This window comes from Salmo salar, chromosome ssa01, assembly GCF_905237065.1.
Source record: "Salmo salar chromosome ssa01, Ssal_v3.1, whole genome shotgun sequence".
Classification (NCBI taxonomy): Eukaryota; Metazoa; Chordata; class Actinopteri; order Salmoniformes; family Salmonidae; genus Salmo; species Salmo salar.
Window position 1 is genome coordinate 159755070 of NC_059442.1, and position 23504 is coordinate 159778573.

The window sequence follows — 23504 nt, forward strand, 5'->3', positions numbered from 1 at the left end:
TTCACCTAGCTAACTAGCTGCCGAATAGGCATCAACTCACCACGTAGCTTATTCTTAACGTTTATCCATAGCCTACCAGAGTGAGGACAGATATTTTTGGGAATAAACTTGGTGAGTGAAAAACTTAATGAAGTAGTCCACTCCCTACCCGGTATCTTATTCTGCCGCTATACATCTTTGTATGCGTTTGTTGGCAATCTTGTTATTTACGATGTTTTTGGAACAGATTCCTGTTGGGATGTTCCACATATTATACCCACCCTCTGCAGAGTGGTCACTAGCTAGTCATAAAATCTGCTTTTAAACCTAACCTTAACCACAATCCTAGCCCTAAGACCAAAAACAATTTTTTGTTTCCATGCATTTTTATGAATTTGCAGCTGGCCCATCTAGCCAAAATCGCTCTGTTCTGCCTCCAGGGCAAGATTCATGACAATAAACGTCAGCCTGCTTTACAGTAGCTCAGTCTCAGCTAAGAGGTCTGGACCTTTACGGCACTGGAGGTAGTGTAGTATACTTTACCTGTAATCACATGGTGGTCCTGATAAACTCCAGCAGAGTTTTGTAACAGTAACTTACTCTGCAGATAACCATGCGCCGAGTCCGATTGTAACTAAGGCTGTGTAAACAGATAACCTTGGGTGCAACTTACATATGCATTTGTCAATACCTAAGTAAATTGCCAATAGAGTCCAGACAGACTAAAGACAGCTAGCTAACTTTCAAGGATGTCAATATCATATCAAGTGTCCATTGTGTAGGCCATCAATGGGATGCTTCTTTAAGTTAGCTATTCTGTGTGTCTTAACACACTACTTGACACACTTGACATAGTGCTGTTACAGTATGTCCAACATGTCTGATTAGTGTGTACAGCCTGCTATATTGGAAGAATCATCATTTAACTGCCCATCTTTATCCACAGTGAGAATGTCAGCCCCAAAGCTGTTGATTCTATATGGGAGCCAGACGGGCACTGCTCAGGACACGGCCGAGCGGATTGGACGCCAGGCGCAAAGGAGGCGAATGCAAGTCAAAGTGGAGGCTCTTGACAGTTACAATGTGGTCAGTTGGCAAGCGAGATAAGATAGCCACACAGTGCCTAAATAAATTAAATAAAACATACCGCACTATTACTATGAAAAATAAGTATTCTCCATTGAATCCGCTTGCCTTGTTAAAGCTGAATACACTGAGTATACAAAACAACAAGCTCTTTCCATGACAGACTGACCAGGTGAAAGCTATGATCCCTTAGTGATGTCACTTGCACTTGTTAAATTAATTTCAATCTGTGTAGATGAAGGGGAGGAGACGGGTTAAAGAAGGATTTTTAAGACTTGAGACATGGATTGTGTATGTGTACCATTCAGAGGGTGAATGGGCAAGACAAAAGATTTAAGTGCCTTTGAACAGGGTTTGGTAGTAGGTGCCAGGCGTGCCGGTTTGTGTCAAGAACTGCAAATCTACTGGGTTTTTCACGCTCAAACGTTTCCCGTGTGTATCAAGAATTGTCTATTACCCAAAGGACATCCAGCCAACGTGACACAACCGTGGGAAGCATTGGAGTCAACATGGGCCAGAATCCCTGTGGAACACTTTTGACATCTTGTTGAGTCCATGCCCGACAAATTTAAGCTGTTCTGAGGGAGGCAACTCAATATAAGGAAAGTGTTCCTAATGTTTGGTATTCTCAGTGTATAGCTATGATATTTCTGAGGCTGAGCTATGTGCTTCAAATAGGATTTGTTAAGTTGACAAGGTTAGATCTCAGCTCAATTAAAGAGGGTGTTGTATTTGGCATGCATCTGAGGGTTGTGTTTCTTCAACAGGCTAACCTCATCTCTGAGTCCCTGGTTATATTTGTGTGTTCCACCACTGGCCAAGGAGATCCTCCAGACAACATGAAGGTATCAGATAATAGTGTGCAAACTGTGTGTGTCTGTGGTAAAAGCTGCTGTGTCTCTATGCGTCTCTCCCAATTTGCACTTAATAATATATGGCATTTAGCAGACGCTTTCATCCAAAGTGACTTGGACTTAGTCATGCGTGCGTTTTTACCTATCATTTTTTCTTCACTTCCTTTGCAGAATTTCTGGCGGTTCGTGTTTAGGAAGTCTCTGCCCGCTGGATCTCTGTGTCGCCTAGACTGTGCCGTGCTGGGCTTGGGTGATTCCTCCTATCCCAAGTGAGGGCTTTCATCAAAAACGCAACCACATAAATAATTCAAAATCCCTTTGTCTATACATGCACACCATTGAAATCTATTTACGATGGTAGTGAGTGACCAACCCAAACATGGATCACGTCACGCATGTCAATGACGGGAAGATCAAGTGAAATTTGATTAATGAATCAAAACTTCCCCATTGTTTTTCTATGTGGACTTCTATGTGAAGTCACTTCCCGCATTGACTCAATTTAAAAGGAAACTGTACCCTGTACGGGGCACTATCTGGAAAATAACATACCCTAGCTGTGAATAATACAATTAGATTTTCACTTGTAGGTTCAACTTTGTGGCGAAGAAGCTTCACAAGCGCCTTATGCAGCTGGGGGCCAGTGTGCTGCTGCCTGTGGGACTGGCAGATGACCAGCACGACCTGGGGTGAGAGACCGTTGCATGGGGTTCCTCAGGGATCTGTCTTTGGCCCGTTAAGTATTGGTTTTATATACTCTGTAGTCTTCATAATGCCATGTTAGCTCAATATTGTAACCTGTAAAGTCAGTACATTATATTACTTAATTCTCTTACCTTTTGTTGACTGTTTGGACTGTTCAACCTTTGTGTTCAACAGTGCAGATGGGGTGATTGACCCCTGGCTCACGTCATTCTGGGAGAGGGCGCAAGCTCTATATCCAACACCTGCAGGCCAGAGTCTTATCAGGGAGGATGAACCGTAAGTCTCCCTTACTTGACTGTTGACAAATCAATGTGTCTAATATTATGTCTGAATATGCCCAACTCCCATGATGTACTGTAACTGTACCCTTACCGTTGTTTGTTTTACAGACTCCCTCCGAGGTACGTTTTCAGATTTCTGGATGACATCACTGAGAATAGGGCGGATAGGCTAAGAGTGCCAGAGCTGCCGATCTCACCCTCTCAGACACACACCTTTCCAGGCAGGGTGGTATCCAGTAAAAGGGTTACGCACGCCTCCCACTTTCAGGATGTTCGACACATTGAGTTTGACATCACAGGCTCAGATATTGAGTGAGTGCTCTAATGTACTGTGCCTTAAGAAATTGCTACCATGTTTATTGACCGATTTCTTGAAATGTAACTGTCAAATGTATTTTGTGATGGTGAACCATCTTGCTCTGAGGTTGTTAAAATGTGCTTAAAAAGGATTCGACTTTAGATGATGTTTAACTGGTTGACTGAAGTGTGTGTCATTGGCAGGTTCACTGCTGGGGACGTGGTGATGATGAGACCTTGTAACACCCCTGAGGACGTGGAACAGTTCTGTCAACTCCTGAGACTGGACCCTGATCGCCAGTTCACCCTCAGCCCCACAAACTGCGACACAGGTTTGTGCTTGTCACATTTGACTGCCTGTATCGGTGTACGTGAGATACGGTCACATCCATCTACCTAAGCTCCCACTTCTATACACCATACTTTAACCACATAACCCGTGTCCCTCTTTTACCCCCCTCTCCCCTGTCTCCCCAGGTTCGGTCCCAGCCCGCCTGGCCCAGCCTTGCACGGTTCGGCATCTGGTGGAGAGCTTCCTGGACATAGCGGCAGTGCCTCGTCGCTCCTTCTTCGAGCTCCTCGCCACCTTTGCCACCAATGAGCTGGAGCGGGAGAAGCTGTCTGAGTTTAGCTCTGCCCAGGGCCAGGACGAGCTGCATGCCTACTGCAACAGGCCGAGACGCACCGCCTTGGAGGTTAGAGGGACCTGTAATGATGTGATTATGCTGCCACCTGGGGGCACAGGATGGAAGTTTAGTTGATCCCACTTACAACAATAATCAATATTATGTTCAATAGATTTGGTGAGCCAGGTCAAAGGTCATACGACAGGGCTGCGTCCAGATTCCCACTCCCTGTGTGTGTTTGTGGGGTCGTGTGTGTGTGTGTGTGCGTGCATGGTCCTCAGGTGTTGAACGACTTCCCCCACACGACAGCAGAACTGAGTGTAGACTACCTACTGGACCTGTTCCCTGAGATTCAGCCTCGCTCCTTCTCCATTGCCTCCTCCCTGCTGGTGAGGTTACAGCACTGAAAAGCCCCATGTCAGGGTTGGGCAATGATGTTCCCCAAGGGCTGCTGTGGGTGCAGGCTTTTATTCCAGCCAAAGCACTAATGCACCGGATTCAACTAATTGTCTTCAACCAAGACTTTGTTAGTTGAATTAACTGTTACTGGTTTTGCTGGAGCAAAAACCTGCACCTACACTGGCCCTTGGACCATTCCGTTTTCTCTCCACACAGGCACATCCCAACAGGATCCAGATACTGCTAGCTGTGGTGCACTACAAAACCAAGATGCACCTGCCACGCAAGGGCCTGTGTTCCTCCTGGCTAGCCTCACTGGACCCCACACAAGGTCTGTTAGCACTGTCTACTACATGGTTTTAGCATAATGGCACTCTAATGCAGTATGCAGGTAGCTACTGAACGTTCAGTGTTTTGCCAAGCATATTTTGGGTAAATAAAGTCTTATAAATTGAATTTGAATTGATTTAAAATTCAATTAGAAGAAATGGTATTAACACAGTAGCTATATCAGCTGTCATATCAGTCAATTTGTTGACTCCACTTTGCAGGGGACGTTTATGTGCCTTTGTGGGTAAAGAAGGGGAGTATGAAGTTCCCTAAGGATCCCTACTCCCCTGTGATCATGGTTGGGCCTGGAACGGGAGTGGCTCCTTTCAGGTCTGCTCTGCAGGAGAGGATAGCCCAGGGCAAGACTGGTGAGTTACCCTGGGATTGGTTTTACCCTCCGCTCACCACTCCTGAACAGTGTTATTTTAAATTTCATTTTAGTCATTTCATCCGTAGTTTTATCAGTCGACTAACACTCTGGACGATTTCAGTCTACTTTTAGTCACATTTTTACTGGTAACTTCCATGATGTGCACATTAAGATAGCCTTGTCCAACTAGGCCTACTATCCCTTCATATAGCTGGCACATAGCTATTGTGGCAGATTGTAACCAATGCAAGCCATGATTTACCATATAGGTTACAAAGCCTTGGCTACAGGTTAAACAATTTAGGCCTACAGCTCTGATTTGCTCCCCATCATAGCCTTGTGATGGGGTACATAACAGTGACAAAAAGGGGGAGAATCTGAGCTTTCTAACAATGCCAGAAGTATTACTGTACACGACCGCGAGAACGGAAATACTGATGAATAACAGTGCACATGGTAATAGGCTACATGAAAGTAAGAGAGAGTAAAGACTGTTTCTAGTTGAGGTTTGTAACAATGAGGTGTCCTGGCTGCCTGCGCATCAGGTCAACATATTGATGAGTGACTGAAGTGACCTCATGGGAGATCGGGCAGATCAGCTCAATAAGCCAATAGCTAGGTTTCATGTGAATATGAAAAAATCTGCATAACGAAAATATGCTTATTTTCCCACCAGTCGTGTTTCCACCAAACAGACGTAGTGCACACGAAATGTACTTTTTCATGTAACGAAAAAAAATCTAAAGTTCAATGTATTTGATTCGCATTTTCAACTCTACGGATAGTTTTGTCACAAAAAAAACAAAAACGGTTGAGTTAAATAGCAAATGTGTCTACTCTGGTTTTGGCATCTGCGCTCTAGCCAACAGCTTGCAGACACAGTTCGGGTTGGCTAGTCAACATGATGAGATTATTATAGACAATAGCGAGAATATGTTTATTTGTCAAACGGCAGTCAAGCATCGATCATCTTGTCACCAGAATAAGACCCGCGGAAGATAGCCTAGCGGTTAAGAACGTTTGGCCACTAACTGAAAGGAAACTGGATTAAATCTCCGAGCTGACTAGGAGGAAAAATGTGTCTGTGCCCTTGTGCAAGGCACTTCACCCTAATTGCCCCTTTAAATCGCTCTCGATAAGAGCGTCTGCTAAATGACTTAAATGTAAAAATATATATTTATTTTAAAGGAGCATCAACATCACTGTATATTTTTACCACCCTGTAAAGGTAATTTATTTAATGTGTAGCCTAATAACGTGCATGTTTTCCCGATGAGTCGTAGTGAGAGGACCACACATTTCATCGTGAGTCCAAGTTTACTTCGATATAATGGTTATTATTTCAATATTTTTGCTTAAAGGCATTTACACCGCCATTTCTCGCATAATACATTTTACCAACACAAAAAAAAACACCTTGTTAACGAACAAATTATCTGTCGCCATTTATACAATTGTACCGAAACTTCCATCACAGCTGTTGTGATGAATTGTTTTATACGGTAGGACTTTAATCTCATAAAAACATTTATTTATTTAGAGGATTGCATTATACCGGTATTCTGGCAGAATACCTTTTGATTGGACAACATCGATTAAAAGGTTCACGTCACATTAACTGTCCATTAGTCTCGGAATTCTCCTGTCGTTACATTTGTCGATTTAAATTAAGTTATTTAATGTTTTTTTCAGGGCGTCTCGATATGGTCATTAGTTTGTCAGGAAAAATAGGTGGTTGGCGAAATGTTTTTGTTATTGTTGATGAAATTATCACTACTCCTCTAACACAACAACACTGTACATTTACTGAATTAAATATGGCCCCAATTCCGAACCAATCCTTTCTAGCAGGGGAGAAGAACTGCCCCCTCTCTCAGCGACTGGAACGAGCTCCAAACCTGGACAGTTTCTCTTCATTCAATCATGGACACTCTTTCTGACAGTTGTGGCTGCTTCGCATGATGTATTGTCTCTACCTTCTTGCCTTTGTGCTGTTTGCGCCCAATAATGTTTGTACCATGTTTTGTGCTGCTGCTGCTGCCGCCATGTTGTGTTGCTACCATGCTATGTTGTAAGTCGCTCTGGATAAGAGCGTCTGCTAAATGACTTAAATGTAAATGTAATGTTGTTGTCCTAGGTCTCTCTTTATGTAGTGTTGTGGTGTCTCTCTTGTGATGTTTTGTCCTATATTTTTATTTTTAATCCCAGCCCCCGTCCCCGCAGGAGGCATTTTGCCTTTTGTAGGCCGTCATTGTAAATAAGAATGTATTCTTAATTGACTTGCCTAGTTAAATAAAATACACATTTGAATCCACGGAAGTTCAAGGCAGACCGCGGTACTGCAGGCATTGTTAGCAGAATACAGGATCCCCCATTACAGTGAATGGAAAAATGGCAATATTCGTGGCCAATCTTCGTATAGATAAATTTTTTAAAAAAATTTCGAAGACAATCATGGTATCAATAATTACTTCTAATACACTAGATGTACACTACCGTTCAAAAGTTTGGGGTCACTTAGAAATGTCCTTGTTTTTTAAAGAAAAACACTTAGTCCATTAAAATAACATCAAGTTGATCAGAAATACAGTGTAGACATTGTTCATGTTATAAATGACAATTGTAGCTGGAAACGGCCTATTTTTTTATGGAATATCTACATAGCCGTACAGAGGCCCATTATCAGCAACCATCACTCCTGTGTTCCAATGGCACTTTGTGTTAGCTAATCCAAGTTTATCATTTTAAAAGGCTAATTTGAGCTGTGCTAAAATACTTTCAAAAGGGTTTTCTAATGATCAATTAGCCTTTTTAAAATGATAAACTTGGATTAGCTAACACAACGTGCCATTGGAACACAGGAGTGATGGTTGCTGATAATGGGCCTCTGTACGCCTATGTAGATATTCCATTAAACATCTGCCGTTTCCAGCTACAATAGTCATTTACAACATTAACAATGTCTACAATGTATTTCTGATAAATTTGATGTTATTTTAATGGATCAAAAACAAGGTCATTTCAAAATGACCCCAAACTTTTGAATGGTAGTGTATGTCCTTCAACCTATTTTTTTAATTTAAAAAATCGCACAGAGAAGTTAAGGATAATTTACAGTGCCTTCGGAAAGTATTCATACCCCTTGACTTATTCCACATTTTGTTGTTATAGCCTGAATTCAAAATGTATTAAATATATTTTTTTTCCCTTGCCCATCTACACACAATACACCCCATAATGACAAAGTAAAAATATATATTTTAGGATTCTTTGCAAATGTATTAAATGAAATACAGATATCTCATTTACATAAGTATTCACACCAGAGTCAATACTTTGTAGAAGCACCTTTGGCAGCAATTACATCTGTGAGTGTTTCTGGGAAAGTCTCTAAGAGCTTTCCACACCTGGATTGTGTAACATTTACCCATTTATTATTTTCAAATTTCTTCAAGCTCTGCCAAATTGGTTGTTGATCATTGCTTGACAACCATTTTCAGGTCTTGCCATAGATTTAAGTCAAAATGGTAACTCAGGAACATTCACGGTCTTCTTTGTAAGCAACTCGTGTAGATTTGCCCTTGTGTTATAGGTTATTGTCCCACTGAAATGTGGATTAATCTCCCAGTGTCTGGTGGAAAGCAGACTGAACAAGGTTTTCCTCTAGGATTTTGTCTGTGGTTAGCTCCATATAGTTTATTTTTTATCCTCAATGCGAGGGGGCAGCACCTTGAGCCTGCAACGTCACTTCCTGGAGCAGCTCAAACTACGCATGTTGTCTCCATGAGATGCAGTCTTAGCAAGCTAAAAAACGATTTCCTGGGCTTCAAATGCGCTGTTGACTCTTCACATAGGAGTGAATGGTGTCATGTCATCAATGGTCTTGTCAATTATTTTTAGTCATAGCTTTCTCCCCACTCTCGTCAATAATTTCCTGTATGAGTCAGTCAATTTGTGTTCTACCTAGTAACAACCTTGTTTCTATACTTGTTCCCTTCTGTTTGTATACCGGTTAGCAAATTTAATCCTGTTTCTCCTCTTGTATATCAGCCAATGTGCTGTTTTTTGGCTGCCGGTCCCAGTCTAAGGATTTCTACTGCAGCTCAGACTGGGAGGAGATGGAGAAAGCAGGGCAGCTGACACTCTTCACAGCTTTCTCCAGGGATCAGGTAGGTAGACCAGGCTCCACACACACACACACACACACACTTCACTCTAATGGATGGGTAAGTTTCTGTGTGATTTTGCAGGAAGACAAGATTTATGTGCAACAGCGTGTGCAGGAGCAAGCTGAGCTGCTATGGGACCTGATCGCCAATAAGAACGGCTACTTTTACATCGCAGGGTGAGTATACTTTAACGTGCTGAAATGTGTGCTACATTGATAAAATGGTGCTTGGTAAATGTGTGGGCATCTCACCCTGGTCGTGTTCAGTAGACACAACATGGAATGAAATACAGAGCAGAATGTTTTCCCAATCAAAATGCGCATGGTGTGCCCTAATAAACACAACCCCAGATTGGTCTTTACTGATGCATGTCTTCTATCATTCGTATCCAGCAACGCCAAACAGATGCCGACGGCAGTGTGTGACGCCCTGAAGGAGGGCTTTCAGAGCCAAGGGGGCATGTCCTCTGCCGAGGCGGACGAGATGCTGGTCGCCATGGAGAGGGCAGGCCGATTCCAGAGCGAGACCTGGTCCTGATCACATGGCTACAGAGTGGTGCTATTCAAACCAGCAAGCTTTATCAGTTTGACATATTGTTTGGGCAGTATACTGCTCCAAGTGCTTTCATTTGACAATCAGTGGTGACTTCATTGCAGAGGAATTCAAAATCAACGCCATACCACTTCTGTACCAAGGTTTAGGTATCAGCTTAGAAAATAGGTGTCAAATATTATACTACTGTACTACTACAAGCAGCACTGCATAGTGCTATTAAATGTTTCCAAAGTGCATTTGACTAAGTCTGACATTCATTACTTTGACTGCCATGCACTTAATGAAAAACAATGTGTACATACTATCTGTAATATTGCGGCTGATAAATATCAGATACAGAAAAAATGTTTGAGTTGAGACACTGAAGGTCCTAACATTTAAGTTGTCCCAGATATAGGGTTCCTTTAGTGGAACAATTGGGATACAATATATACATTGATCTGACCATTGTCTATCTTGATGTAAATAAAGGTATCAAAACATACCTTTGTAGAAACTACTAGACCAAAGATTCATCACAACCAGTAACCTAAACCACAAAACAATGACAGATTTCCTGAAAAGTTGTTTAATTTGACATTCAAACGCTCATGGGAAACATATACAGTACTTACATTTCATCAGCATTTGCCACATCTTACAAACAGTCCAATCTATGTATTCTTGGTACTGTGAATAAATGACAAACAAGGATGTATGGCAGTGATGGGAAACTGTTCCTGATTTGTTGCTCTATCAAATCAATATCTAATTCCGACTTGGGAAAACAGATGTGACCAGATACTCTGAGCATTCAGTGACATGAATGAATTGTGCGTTAGGCAAAAGTGAGAACCTGGGTCATTTACAATAAGGTACGTGAACTTGTCCAAGTACGTTTTTGTGTAGTTTCCATTGCAAAACAGTGTGTGCCCTATGGAACATGACCCTGAAAAGAATTGCTCATCTCTGTCCTATAGGAACTCAAGTGCTGTAACTCATGTCCTCCACAGTATCACAACTAAAATAATTGACTCAGTGGTGTTTGCATTTCTGAGCCTTACATGATCTGCCCCCATACAGTACATCCATAATTCACAATTATCCTTTAGTAAATTACACTGACAATTCATAAAACCTCTACCTGATGTATTCACACAGAGTGGGTCATAAATGCGCCATTAGACAAACGCGCCTACACACTAAGCTGGACTGTCCAACTTTCAGTAGACAGGAGGCTTGTCATGAAGGTCCCATGTCTTGAGCATGTGCAGCAGCATTTTGACATTGGCACCCATCCTCCACACCGCTACTCCCATCTGTCTCCATCTCTGTCCCTATCGGAGGGCCAGCTGGTGGACCTGGTAGATCTCGTCAGGAAAGTTCATCTGTTGCTCTTCACAGACGATAGTGAGGCCTGCCCGTGTCACCAGGCTCTTCACCAGAGCCAGTTCCCGACACACGCTGCTGTCGACGTCGTCGGGGATCACGCCCTCGTAGGCCACGTTGTCCTTGATGACAATTAGACCCTCAGGGCGGAGGCCGCCGCGGCAACGGCGCAGGAACTCCACCAGGTGGTCGTCAGTCAGGTGGCCTGAGGTGAGGGGAAGGAGGGAAGGGCGGCTAGCTCTAGCTTAACAGTTTGGTTTTGTTGCATAATGTTGTACACATTTGCAGCTGAAAGCTGAATTGCAATATGACTGCATAAAATAAATACAGAAACTACTGTATTACAAAGCTAATCAAAATAAAAAATGACTAAGTTTGACATAGAGCTGTCTGACAGTATGTCAGTTAACTCTGAAAAATGTTAGAATTGTGAGGACTCACCAATGACCCACTGGATCCAGATGACGTCGTAGCGTCTGTCCTGTGGGATAAAGTCCTGCAGGCCGAGGCAGAAGTAGTTCTCCACCCGTTTGCTCTCGTCGCCCAGGTAGACCTTAGCCTGGTCCAGGAACTCCTGAGTCACATCCACCAAGTCCACAGTGTTGAAGAGGGGTAGCAGCAGTCGCTTGGTGATGCGCCCTATTCCGGCGCCACAGTCCAGGGCGCAGCCATTGCCTGTCTTCCCTTCACCCTGCTTTTAGTGCCAGGAGGGAGCGGTTAGAGTGGGTTTCTTGACGTCAGCACCAGATAACTGCATAAGAGGTAAGCCAATGCTCTATACTTGGCCCATCATTTTTCTGTAACGTTTTAAGTCATGTTTCCCCCCCCCATTAAGTTTCATTATGTGTGCAAACAAAGTATGCATGCAAATAAATAGCCTAAAATGATGCGCTTTAAGTGTGTTTCTACAGAGAAGTTTGGAAACTGTTTCTTACGCCAAGGAATTTCTGCAGGAACTTCTTGGAGCCGTCAATGTCAATGTTAGAGATCTTGCCGTAGCCTCCTAGCATGCCATCCACGGTGGGCTCCACTTCTCTCCAGTAGTTTTCAGCCTTGGAGTAGAAAACGGTCTCATTCTGCACACCGTCACCCATCCTATCTGAAGAACCCAAGGGGCTGAGGTAAGTAGGACTGCCCACATATGCATCATTATAAACTGGGTGGTTTGAGCCCTGAATGCTGAAGGCCGTGGTATATCAGACCGTACACCACGGGTATAAAAAAAACATTTTTACATTGGTAACCAGTTTATAATACCAATAAGGCACCTCTGGTGTTTCTGGTATATTGCCAATATACCACGGCTAAGGGCTGTATCCAGGCACTCCCATGTTGCGTCGTGCATAAGAACAACCCTTAGCAGAGGTATATAGGCCATATACCACACCCCCTCGGGCCTTATTGGTTCATTATAACGTTGACTATAAAGCTAAAGTCACACAGAGTGAAAGAATAACAAAGCAACTAGTAGGTCTGACCCACGACTTTGGAGAAGGTTATTTAGTTATTTCTCCTTATTGCGAGCAATGCAGGGAACATGCCTCATCGAGGTTGACTTCTAGCTAACTTAGCTAGTTAGTAAGTTTCTAGCTATCTGAGCATCAGATTTTCTGCCTTAGTAGGGCCTGCACCTTGTGTTACGTTGGTTGAAGCACTGCCTACTCCCCTCCCAGGCTTCTTCACTCCTCTCCGAGACGTCGACTTGATGTTATTCATGATGGTATGATTAGCTGACTTCTTGTATTCTCTCCAGCATGTGTCCCCGGGAAACCCTAGGAGACATGTTTAACCTTACTCCCAAGTCCTAGTGATGACGTGAGAGGTTTGCATTTATCCTCACCTGTCACACACACACACACACACACAGACAGAGTAGCCAAATGTGGCCCTACTTGGCCCCAGTTCAGCTGTCAGCGCTCATCTTGTGACCAGGGTCAATGTGGGGCATGGCAGTGAATGAACCAAGTACACTACATAGCCAAAAGTATGTGGACACCTGCTCATGAAACATCTCATTACAAAATCATGGGCATTAATATGGTGTTGGTCCCCCGTTTGCTGCTATAACAGCCTCCATTCTTCTGGGAAGGCTTTCCACTAGATGTTGGAACATTGCTGCAGGGACTTCCATTCAGGCACAACAGCATTAGTGCGGTCGGGCACTGATGTTGGGCGATTAGGCCTGGCTCACAGTCAGCATTCCAATTCATCCCAAAGGTGTTCGATGGGGTTGAGGTCAGTTCTTTGTGCACAAATCATTGTCGTGCTGAAACTGTAAAGGACCTTCCCCAAACTGTTTCCACAAAGTTGGAAGCACAGAATAGTCTAGAATGTCATAGTATGCTGTAGCATTAATAATTACATTCACTGGAACAAAGGGGCCAAGCCCGAACCACGAAAAACATCCGCAGACCATTATTCCTCCTCCACCAAACTTTACAGTTGGCACTATGCATTATGGCAGGTAGCATTCTCCTGGCATTGGCCAAACACAGATTAATCTATCGGACTGCCAGATGGCAAAGCGTGATTCATCACTCCAGAGACCACGTTTCCACTGCTTCAGAGTCCAATGGCAGCGAGCTTTACACCCCTCCAGCCAACACTTGACATTGTGCATAGTTATCTTAGGCTTGTGTGCGGCTGCTCGGCCATGGAAACCCAGATTCTGACAAACAGTTATTGTGCTTCTCGACCATGACTGCCCAACCCTCTTCCTGGAGATCTGCTGTCTTGTAGGTGTTCAGTCCAACCCTAATTTAACACACCTGATTCTACTAATTAGCTGCTCAACAAGACCTTAACTAACTTAATTAAATTAGGGTTGGGCAGCCCTGTCCTAGACGTTTCCACTTCACAATAACAGCACTTACAGTTGACCAGGCAGCTCTAGCAGGGCAGAAATTTGACGAACTGACTTGTTGGAAAGATAGCATCCTATGACGGTGCCATGTTGAAAGTCGGGCCATTCTACTGCCAATGTTTGTCTATGGAGATTCCATCGCGGTGTGCTCGATTTTATACACCCTTTAGTAACGGGTGTGACTGATAAATCCATTCATTTGAAGGGGTGTCCACATACTTTTTGCCAAGTAGTGTAGCTCGCTGGTCTAGCTAGGAGGGCGAACCTCCGCAGATCAGGGTCTATGATCAAGCCAACCGTAACAAAATATACAAGGCAGACATGACTAGTGACATGCACCAATATTGAAGAAAGCTTACTGGTTTGAAAGCAAATCTAACTAGTAACCAATGTGCACGTTGACAATGAACATGGGGGTCAGGTAGCCAGAAACTGCTACGTTAGCTAGCTGGTAGCTAGCTTGTTTGTTGAAGTGCAATGCCAATGGTTTTCTAGTTTAGCTATCTGGGAGGTTAGCAAGCAAAGTGGTTATGACAGCAAGGCACTTTACTTTAAGGATCTATTTTTAGAAGCAGACAGTTGTCGAGGACTGATAATCACTGACTTAGCCATCAATGATGAAAAGTAGGTAGCACGTTGTAGCTTTAGCTAGCTACCGGTAGGTAGCATGTTGAATCAGTGAGTTGACAAGGCTGTAAAGTTGAATGCGCCCAACATCTGACCCAAATCAAAGCTAATCTTTACAAACTGGGATGGGGCAATTTACCTTCACGTACGTCTCAGTCCTAAATCCCCAAACACCTCGATCATGTCACAAATCAAGTGCCAACGTGCTTTTTCTGCTTACCGAAAGCATCCCTGTACACCACACTGCCAAACGCTTTGCAGTTCACGTAATTTCCTTATTTGGCTTGCGCTTGTGGCATGAGATAGTTCACTGTCTCCACCCAGTGGTTTATCGCAGAATTACAGATAGGATATGTGTTGGGCTACAGTATGTGTGTGCATCAGCAGAGATCATAATTCATGAGAATTTGGTTGTGTCGTGTAGAAGCTGGGTTTGTCTGGCATGTCTCGCCTTACCCTTCTCTTCCTAGTCTCTCCATTACCCTCTCTTATGATCACCTCTCCCTCTATCAGTCATTGCCTCAATATCTTCTTTCTACTATAACTTTTTACTTCTCTTCTGCTTCTATTCCACCTCTTTCTCTTTCTCTTTCTGTCTCCTGCTATTCTCACCCTTTTCTCCACCCATTCCCTCTGGTCCATTTCTCTGTTGTCTCCACCACCCCTCTCCACTTTATATCAGCCCCCCTTCTCTCTCTCGGTTTCTCTCTCTCTCTCTCGCTCGCTTTCTCTCTTTACCTTGCTCTTTCTCTCTTTCTCTCTCTCTCACTTGCTTTCTTTCTCTGCCTCTCAATTCAATTCAAAGGGCTTTATTGGCATGGGAAATGTTTACATTGCTCAAGCAAGTGAAATAAAAAATCAGAAATGATATCTCGCTTCCTCTCTCTCTCTATCCCTTTCTCTCTCTGAATTTCCTCTGTCTTGGTCTCTCACTCTCCTCACTCTCTCAGACTCTCACCCTGCCCCTCTCAATTGAATTTAAATTCAAAGGGGCTTTATTTGCATGAAATCTGTTTATTGCCAATTTTAACTGCACACTTGTTGTTTGTGAACATTGATTTTGTAATGTGATATGTTTCCCGCCCAACACGCTTTCCATAAATTTCTATAGCAGACCGTCATGCCAAATTGAGTCAAAACTTTTTTGAAATCAACAAAGCATGAGAAGAAGACTTTGCTTTTGTTTTGTTTGTTTGTCAATGGGTGTGCAGGGTGTGTACATGGTCTGTCGTACATCTATTCATCTATCCATCTATCCTCTCTCTCTCTCTGTCCTCCTCACCAGCTGTTGGCGGTGCTCACTGATGACTCAGTGCAACGCTTGCCTGTCAGGAAGTTGGACAGCCCCAAGTCAGTCGATATCTAATCTGATCTGCTCTCTCTGTCTCTGCCTGACACTCTCCCTGCTCATTAGAATTACAAAGCAGCAGCAGGGAAATGGAGAGGAAATCAACACTTTTATCAGATAGTCCTTAGTCAGCAACGCCAGCCTGAGAATCTCTTCCCTACCTTCCTCTCGCCACGCTTTTCTCTACCTCCACCATCTCTCCGTCTGCTCTCTCGACAGACGTCCTCTTCAAATACTTGTCCTTTCTTGTGTCCTTCTGTGTCTCCTGTTGTCTCGCGGTGTCTGTCTTCGACTTGATTGTTTGCATCTTCCACGTCATTTTATAGGTGGATGCTAGTATATTTCTGTACTGTACGTCCTGAATTAAATTGAAATTATGTGACTTATTGAAGTTGTTGCCTCCTTCTCAACAGTACTGGAAGAGAAGGTCCAAGGTCCCACCTCTCTTTCTATGCATTTTGAGAAGGAGGTGAAGAGAGATGATGCAAGCAATCGAGGAAAGATGAATTGAAAAAGAGTACTTTAACAAGGAACTTCTCCAAGGTCACCATCGTTAGAATGCTGGTAGTGGGATTGGGAGGTGACAGACGGAGAGAACGGGGTTGGGTAGGGGGTAGGTGATGTCTAAGCTGGTGCTCACTAGGGGTTGAGGTCAGTCGGCGACACTCATCATCCTAATCACATCCGGACCTTCGCCTCATCCCCCCACCATCCACATAAGCACAAGGTCACAGCCTTGCCGGGCCATCATCTACATACCGTACATGCTTACAAACGCACACTCGCTTACACGGGAAACACTTACATACGAATCCGTCATGTAACACGACAGATGCATACCAACATGCCAAGACTGCTAAGCCCCTGTCCCACACCTTGCTGAGTTCATGTGTTTGATGTTAAGGTAGATTTTTTGCTATTGGGTAGATCTCATCAAGAGCTTTCTATTACTACAGAATACACATTTTTCTCCAAGTGTCATATGCCCCATTGTGACTCAGTCAACCCTCGAATTGAGGATTGGAATCCAAAATTGAAGTATTTTGTTTTTGTTGATAAATAAATCAACAATAATTAGGTATACATCACAGTATTTCTAGTGGCACACTCATTTCAAATCCATTCTTTGTCTGTAGTATACTCCGTAGTTAGCCACATTTTAGGCTCAGACTGTATTTAAATATTACAACAGGCAAAATAAATTCCAACCCTAGAGTATTACCAATATCATGGAGCCAAATTTACATGAGAAATATACTAGACTCCCATATATTACACGAGAAGTATATCTGAAATATAAACCAAAGTGCTGCCTTATGGTTTACGTGACTATCAGTGCAGTGTGAAATACTTGTGAAGTGCAGAGGCCTCATCAATATAGGTGACACTTATTTGTGTCTCCTCCATATAAAAATCTCATTACACTGAGCTTTGACAGATCTACAGTCTCGTTGCTTGAGATCTGGAAGACGTTCAATTAGAGGGAAACAGGAAAACTCGGAGCCAATCAAACTTAATGGCAAAGCAGTCTGTCTGCCAATAAAGGGCCTGTTCGGGAGGGTGAAACGTTACAAAACGTTCAGAAAGAAATGCATATGAACAGATAGGATTGACTGACATTGTGTCAGATCTATTACAGTGCTTTCTGCAACATTCTCAATATTTCAACTCTGAATACAGCCCAGGTTAGTATGGCAACCCAACAATAATGTTCTCTTAATGTTGTAATAAGGCCATGACCTAATACTGAGATATGAATATTTTAGAAATGTTTTGCCAACATTGTGGTTGTAGAACATAACTGTGGTCTTCCTAGGTGTCATTTATTGTACAATGTTGTGGGACTGTCATTTAAATGTTTTCTGAAGGCATTTCGGTAACTCCAAGAAGACGATCTAAACTGGTTAAATCCAAAATCTACAATATTTTCTGCTGTTCAACGGTAATTTGATTATTGAAGAATATAACTTATTAGAGTTTAGTACAACTGTCTTATCCTATCATAATCCAGTATCTAAGTCTGTTCTAGTCCATTGTTTATGTCTTGTAGCTGGGCTAAATTCATAAATCTTACTGATGTCTGTCGGTCAAAGTCCAACACCCTAGCTGCTACTCCAAGAGGTCTGCATTACCTGGGACTGTTTTCATGAAGCGCCTCGGAGTAGGAGTGCTGGTCTAGGATCAGTTTAGCGTTTTAGATTATAATTAATAAGATTATATGGACAGCAGGGACCTTATCCTAGGTCAGCACTCCTATTCTGAGACGCTTTATGAATACAGGCCTAGGTCTATCAGACGAGGATGTCCCAACCACCGACTAGCCCTAAATCTGGTTGGTCCCTCTGAAGGGTTATGCTGTGTTCCTGTTACTGTGGAGGGGACTGCTTCTAGCAACACCTAACACACATGAACTGAAGTGAGCTACACAGAAATGTTGCTGCACCTCTTTGAATTGAGAGCTTGATGTGGAATGTCTTTTCTTCATTTTGTAGCATTTCGAAATAATAAAAACAAACGCAATTCCATTCAGTATCAGAATTCTTAGTTCAGTATCATCACACAAGGATACCTGTATGTTCTATGTGAAGAGATAATATCAATTAAATTAAATGTAATGTAATGGAATCTGCATCAATTCACTAGCTGATGCCGCAGTGAAGACCTCATTGAGATTCTACCATAGCTCTTTTAAAAAAACAGCACTGTCCAGGCTTGAAAGGGTCTATGTGATTATGACACATTTGACTTTGTGACAAGGAAGAGGGTGAATTGTAAACAACAACAAAAAAAGAAGAGGGATATGGATGGAACTTTTGAGAGAAGAAAATGACATAAAGTAGATCAGAGAATACTACAGGCTTATATCTTTAATAGATAATAACAACCTATCTGCTTTCTTCCAGGCTACCGCTAGATGGCAATGTTGTGCTTCATGCAGTTGGTATTCTCGGTCCATGCATCCCTGGTGTCTACCAGAGCTTAATCTACAGTTAGTGCACTGAATGTTGAATTTGGGACATTTCAAACATTGGAGGCTTGTGGGAGGAGCTATAGGAGGACGGGCTCATTGTACTGGCTGGAATGGAGTTAATGGAACGGTATCAACCACATCAAACATATGGAAACGACATGTTTGACTCCGTTCCAGCTTCCATTCCAACCATTACGATTAGCCCTTCCTCCTATAACTCCTCCCACCAGCCTCCACTGATTGTAAACTAGTAAAACTGTCTTCTCCCACTGAAAAAGATGAACTGAACCATTTATTGTGTACATCTAAAAGTCACTTTAGTGTCTGTAGCCTATTGAATATAGACCTATGCTTACATGTGTCAAATAGGTTTTAAGACCCCAAAACCTATTTCCTAAATATATTGATTTGCATGCTTTTGGTAGGCTACATTAAACATTCCCCTCTTGTCCCACTGAAGAATGAAAAAGTCTACGAACACCCAATTAAAATAAGTTGTGAGGCGATCACTTTCAGTTTTCAACCTTCACATTTTTACAAGATTTTCAATCCACCCACAATAGCCATCAGAGTGCAAAGGTCAACATCATTAGTAGTTGTCCGTGGTTCATTGAACCTTAGGAGTGTATATTAGTACTATCTATTATTCTCGGGAATGAAAGTGGTTGTGTTCTACCCCTAGATAGCTGTAAGGCCATTGTAGTGAAAAGGTCACCGGTGGGGGAACAACAAATGCTTATCAAATCAATGTGAGGAGAATTGCACTTTGGCAAATGGGCCAGGTGAGGGCACTGAAACGTAGCACTGCGCTCCTAAGTGATTTTCTAACTTTCAGAAGTTTTAGTCATAACCACCATAACTGTGAGATATTCACATTTTCCATGTTGGCTAGACATGGCTAAATCCCTTTTGGACCAAATTTAAATGCTAATTTAGGCACCACTTTGGATGCACTGTTGATGTTTTTACCTGGAGGACTTTGAAAGGACAGGGGTATTCATTCGGACCACTATACAGCTTATTTATCTAAGATGTGTGAGGGACATACACTAGAAAGGCTAAAAGTCTACCACACAACAGAGGAGGCTCATCCAGGGAGGAAGAGTAGGATGGCCTTCCTCATAAAAAAAGTAAAACATGTATCTGTCATACAGAGCCTTCAGAAAGTATTAACACCCCTTGACTTTTTCCACATTTTATTGTGTTACAGCCTGAATTTAAAATGGATTAAATTGATATTTTGGTCTACACATAATACCCCATAATGTCAAAGTGGAATTTGTACAACTTAATAAAAAATAAAATACTTAAAGGTCTTAACCATTCAACATTTTGTTATGGCAAGCCTAAATAAGTTCAGGAGTCAAAATGTGGTTAGAAGTCACATAATAAGTTGCATGGACTCACTCTGTGTGCAATAATAGTGTTTAACATGATTTTTGAATGACTACCTCATCTCTGTACCCCATACTACAATTATCTGTAAGGTCCCTCAGTCGAGCAGTGAATTTGAAACACAGATTCAACCACAATGACCAGGGAGGTTTTCCAATGCCTCGCAAAGAAGGGCACCTATTGGTGGATTTTTTTTTTTTTTTAAACAGACATTGAATATCCCTTTGAGCATGGTAAAGTTATTAATTACACTTTGGATGGTGTATCAACACACCCAGTCACTACAAAGATACAAGCGTCCTTCCTAACTCAGTGGCCAGAGAGGAGCAAAATTGTGATTTTAAAACAGTTACAGAGATTAATAACAATGACAAGACAAAACTGAGGATGGATCAACAACATTGTAGCTACTCCACAATACAGAATAAATGTACAGAATAAAAATATTCTAAAACATGCATCCTGTTTGCAACAAGGCACTAAAGTTATACTGCAAAACATATGGGAAAGAAATTAACTTTATGTCCTGAATAATAAGCGTTATGTTTAGGGCAAATCCAACACAACACATCACTGAGTACCACTCTTCATATTTTCAAGCATGATGGTGGCTGCATCATGTTATGGGTATGCTTGTCATCTGCAAGGACTAGGGAGTTTTTTTTAGGATATAAAGAAATGGAATAGAGCTAAGCAGAGGAAAAATCTTAGAAGAAAATGTGGTTCAGTCTGCTTTCCAACAGACACTGGGAGACAAATTCACCTTTCATTCACCTTTCAGCAGGATAATAACCTAAAACACAAGGCCAAATATACACTGGAGTTGCTTACCAAGACTAAATTGAATGTGTGGCCTAGTTACAGTTTTGACTTAAATCAACTTGAAAATCTATGGCAAGACTTGAAAATGGCTGTCTAGCAATAATCAACAACCAACTTGACAGAGTTTGAATAATTTTTAAATTTATAATGTACTAAGATCTCAGAGACTTACTCAGAAAGACTCACAGCTGTTATCGCTGCCAATGGTGAGTCTAACATGTATTGTCTCAGGGGTTGTGAATACTTCCATAAACTAGATATTTATGAATATCATTTTCAATACATTTGCAGAAATTTCTAAAAACTTTTTTCAGTTTGTCATCATCGGGTATTGTATGTAGATAGTTGAAAAAAATCTATCTAATCCATTTTGAATTCAGGCTGTAACACAACAAAATGTGGAATAAGTCAAGCGGTATGAATGCTTTCTGAAGGGACTGTATGTCATAGGCTATGTATACATTTGCTGATATCATAGCATATGAATGATAATAAGCTACTGCTGGGGAGTGGACACTATGCATATTAGGATTCAATTGGATGTGAATGTGAATGGGAGTTGTGCCTGCATTTTTTTCTACAGTTTGTCTTTATCATTGATGTACGATGGAAATATCACTCTGTCATAAGCAATTCCATGATTGCTTATTACCTAGTTTTCCAAATTTTGACTAGCTTCACAATGCCATGCCTTACATTGGAAAGGAGCATTAGAATGCTGTCGTGGAACAAGGCCTACCCTGAAGACAGTGTAATATGCAAATGGAGGCAAGTTACCTGCAAATGGGCTCCCGAGTGGTGCAGCGGTCTCAGGCGTCACTACAGACCCTGGTTCGATTCCAGGCAGTATCACAACCGGCCATGATTGGGAGTCCCATAGGGCGGCGCACAATTGGCCCAGCGCCGTTAGGGTTTGGCCGGGGTAGGCCGTCATTGTAAATAAGAATTTGTTCTTAACTGACTTGCCTAGTTAAATAAAGGCAAAAAAAAAAAAATTTACATAAAAAAATGTTATTGCATTTTTTATTGAACCTTTATTTAACCATTTCTAGTTAAAGCAATGATTGGTTCAATGGGGGAACTCATATTCACAATCACCCAACTGTCCCCTTGTTACGTGTGTGTGTGTGCTCCTACGTGTGTGTGTGCTCCTATGTGTGTGTGTGTGTGCTCCTACGTGTGTGTGCTCCTACATGTGTGTGTGCACCTACGTGTATCTGTGTGTGCTCTTACGTGTGTGTGTGTGTGTGCTCCTACGTGTGTGTTCCTACGTGTGTGTGTGCTCCTACGTGTGTGTGTGTGCTCCTACATGTGTGTGCTCCTACGTGTGTGTATGTGTGTGCTCCTACATGTGTGTGTGCTCCTACGTGTGTGTGTGTGTGCTCCTACGTGTGTGTGTGCTCCTACGTGTGTGTGTGCTCCTACGTGTGTGTGTGTGTGCTCCTATGTGTGTGTGTGCTCCTACGTGTGTGTGTGCTCCTACGTGTGTGTGTGTGTGCTCCTACATGTGTGTGTGCTCCTACATGTGTGTGTGCTCCTACATGTGTGTGTGCTCCTACATGTGTGTGCGCTCCTACGTGTGTGTGCTCCAACATGTGTGTGTGCTTCTACGTGTGTGTGCTCCTATGTGTGTGTGTGTGTGTGTGTGTGTGTGTGTCTTTGTCTGTGCTTCCACATGTGTATTCAACCATGCCTGCCCATCCAATAGCTCCTCTTATGACGTGAGAGGAGGAGAGTGCGTTCCTCTTATGATGCGAGAGGGGGAGAGTGCGTTCCTCTTATGACGCGAGAGGGGGAAAGTGTGAGCACCTCTTATGATGCGAGAGGGGGAGAGTGCGTTCCTCTTATGACACGAGAGGGGGAGAGTGTGCGCTCCTCTGATGATGAATGAGGGGGAGTGTGCTCCTCTTATGATGCGAGAGGGGGAGAGTGCGTTCCTCTTATGACGTGAGATGGGGAGAGTGTGTGCTCCTCTTATGATGCGAGAGGGGGAGTGTGTGCTCCTCTTATGATGCGAGAGGGGGAGTGTGTGCTCCTCTTATGATGCGAGAGGGGGAGAGTGCGTTCTTCTTATGACGCTAGAGGGGGAGTGTGTTCGCTCTTCTTATGACGTGAGAGGGGGAGTGTGTGCTCCTCTTATGATGCGAGAGGGGGAGAGTGTTCACTCCTCTTTAGACACTGGAGGGGGAGTGTGTTCACTCCTCTTATGATGCTAGAGGGGGAGTGTGTGCTCGTCTTATGATGCTAGAGAGGGAGTGTGTGCGCTCCTCTTATGATGCGAGAGAGGGAGTGTGTGCGCTCCTCTTAAGACACTAGAGGGGGAGTGTGTGCGCTCCTCTTAAGAAACTAGAGAGGGAGTGTGTGCGCTCCTCTTATGATGCGAGAGGGGGAGTGTGTGCGCTCCTCTTAAGACACTAGTGGGGGAGTGTGTGCGCTCCTCTTATGACGCTAGAGGGGGA

General features: G+C 42.9%; 2 protein-coding genes across 8 annotated transcripts in view; one reads left to right on the forward strand and one right to left on the reverse strand.

Moving 5' to 3' along the window:
- Positions 1–9887, forward strand: part of ndor1 (NADPH dependent diflavin oxidoreductase 1) — a 10402-nt gene extending 515 nt beyond the window's left edge. For 2 of the 4 annotated variants that reach the window (XM_014142274.2, XM_014142292.2), the window contains exons 2-15: positions 926–1065; positions 1833–1910; positions 2091–2188; positions 2510–2608; positions 2799–2900; positions 3014–3217; positions 3407–3534; positions 3680–3897; positions 4110–4217; positions 4444–4558; positions 4779–4925; positions 8978–9096; positions 9178–9272; positions 9489–9885. In XM_014142274.2, coding sequence (XP_013997749.1) covers positions 931–1065; positions 1833–1910; positions 2091–2188; positions 2510–2608; positions 2799–2900; positions 3014–3217; positions 3407–3534; positions 3680–3897; positions 4110–4217; positions 4444–4558; positions 4779–4925; positions 8978–9096; positions 9178–9272; positions 9489–9633 — 1791 coding nt within the window. In that variant the 5' untranslated portion in view covers positions 926–930 and the 3' untranslated portion in view covers positions 9634–9885. Of the gene's footprint in view, positions 1–43; positions 112–925; positions 1066–1832; positions 1911–2090; positions 2189–2509; positions 2609–2798; positions 2901–3013; positions 3218–3406; positions 3535–3679; positions 3898–4109; positions 4218–4443; positions 4559–4778; positions 4926–8977; positions 9097–9177; positions 9273–9488 lie in introns of those variants that run through there. The other 2 variants (XM_014142283.2, NM_001140119.1) reach the window with 2 other exon arrangements.
- Positions 9888–10203: 316 nt separating this feature from the next.
- ntmt1 (N-terminal Xaa-Pro-Lys N-methyltransferase 1) lies at positions 10204–14814 on the reverse strand. Of its 4 annotated transcripts, none has more exons than XM_014142498.2 (5): positions 14730–14814; positions 12651–12791; positions 11955–12118; positions 11461–11713; positions 10204–11224 (listed from the first exon to the last, which is right to left on the reverse strand). In XM_014142498.2, the coding sequence occupies exons 2-5, from the start codon at positions 12733–12735 to the stop codon at positions 10968–10970; spliced, it is 759 nt and encodes a 252-aa protein (XP_013997973.1). In that variant the 5' UTR covers positions 12736–12791; positions 14730–14814; the 3' UTR covers positions 10204–10967. The 4 variants fall into 4 exon arrangements, with proteins under 4 accessions (XP_013997973.1, XP_013997965.1, XP_013997958.1 ...); XM_014142490.2 differs by having other exon boundaries at positions 14649–14793; XM_014142483.2 differs by having other exon boundaries at positions 14659–14776.
- Between the last annotated feature and the right edge of the window lie 8690 nt (positions 14815–23504).

Bases quoted from the DNA above. Each gene is read 5' to 3' on its own strand.
- ntmt1 (XM_014142483.2), bottom strand. From the start codon at position 14,692: ATGATCGAGGTGTTTGGGGATTTAGGACTGAGAC. The intron at 12,792-14,658 runs GTACGTGAAGGT...CATGTCTCCTAG, and splicing joins TGGGGATTTAGGACTGAGAC to GGTTTCCCGGGGACACATGC. The intron at 12,119-12,650 runs GTGCAGGCCCTA...TGGGTTCTTCAG, and splicing joins TTCAACCAACGTAACACAAG to ATAGGATGGGTGACGGTGTG.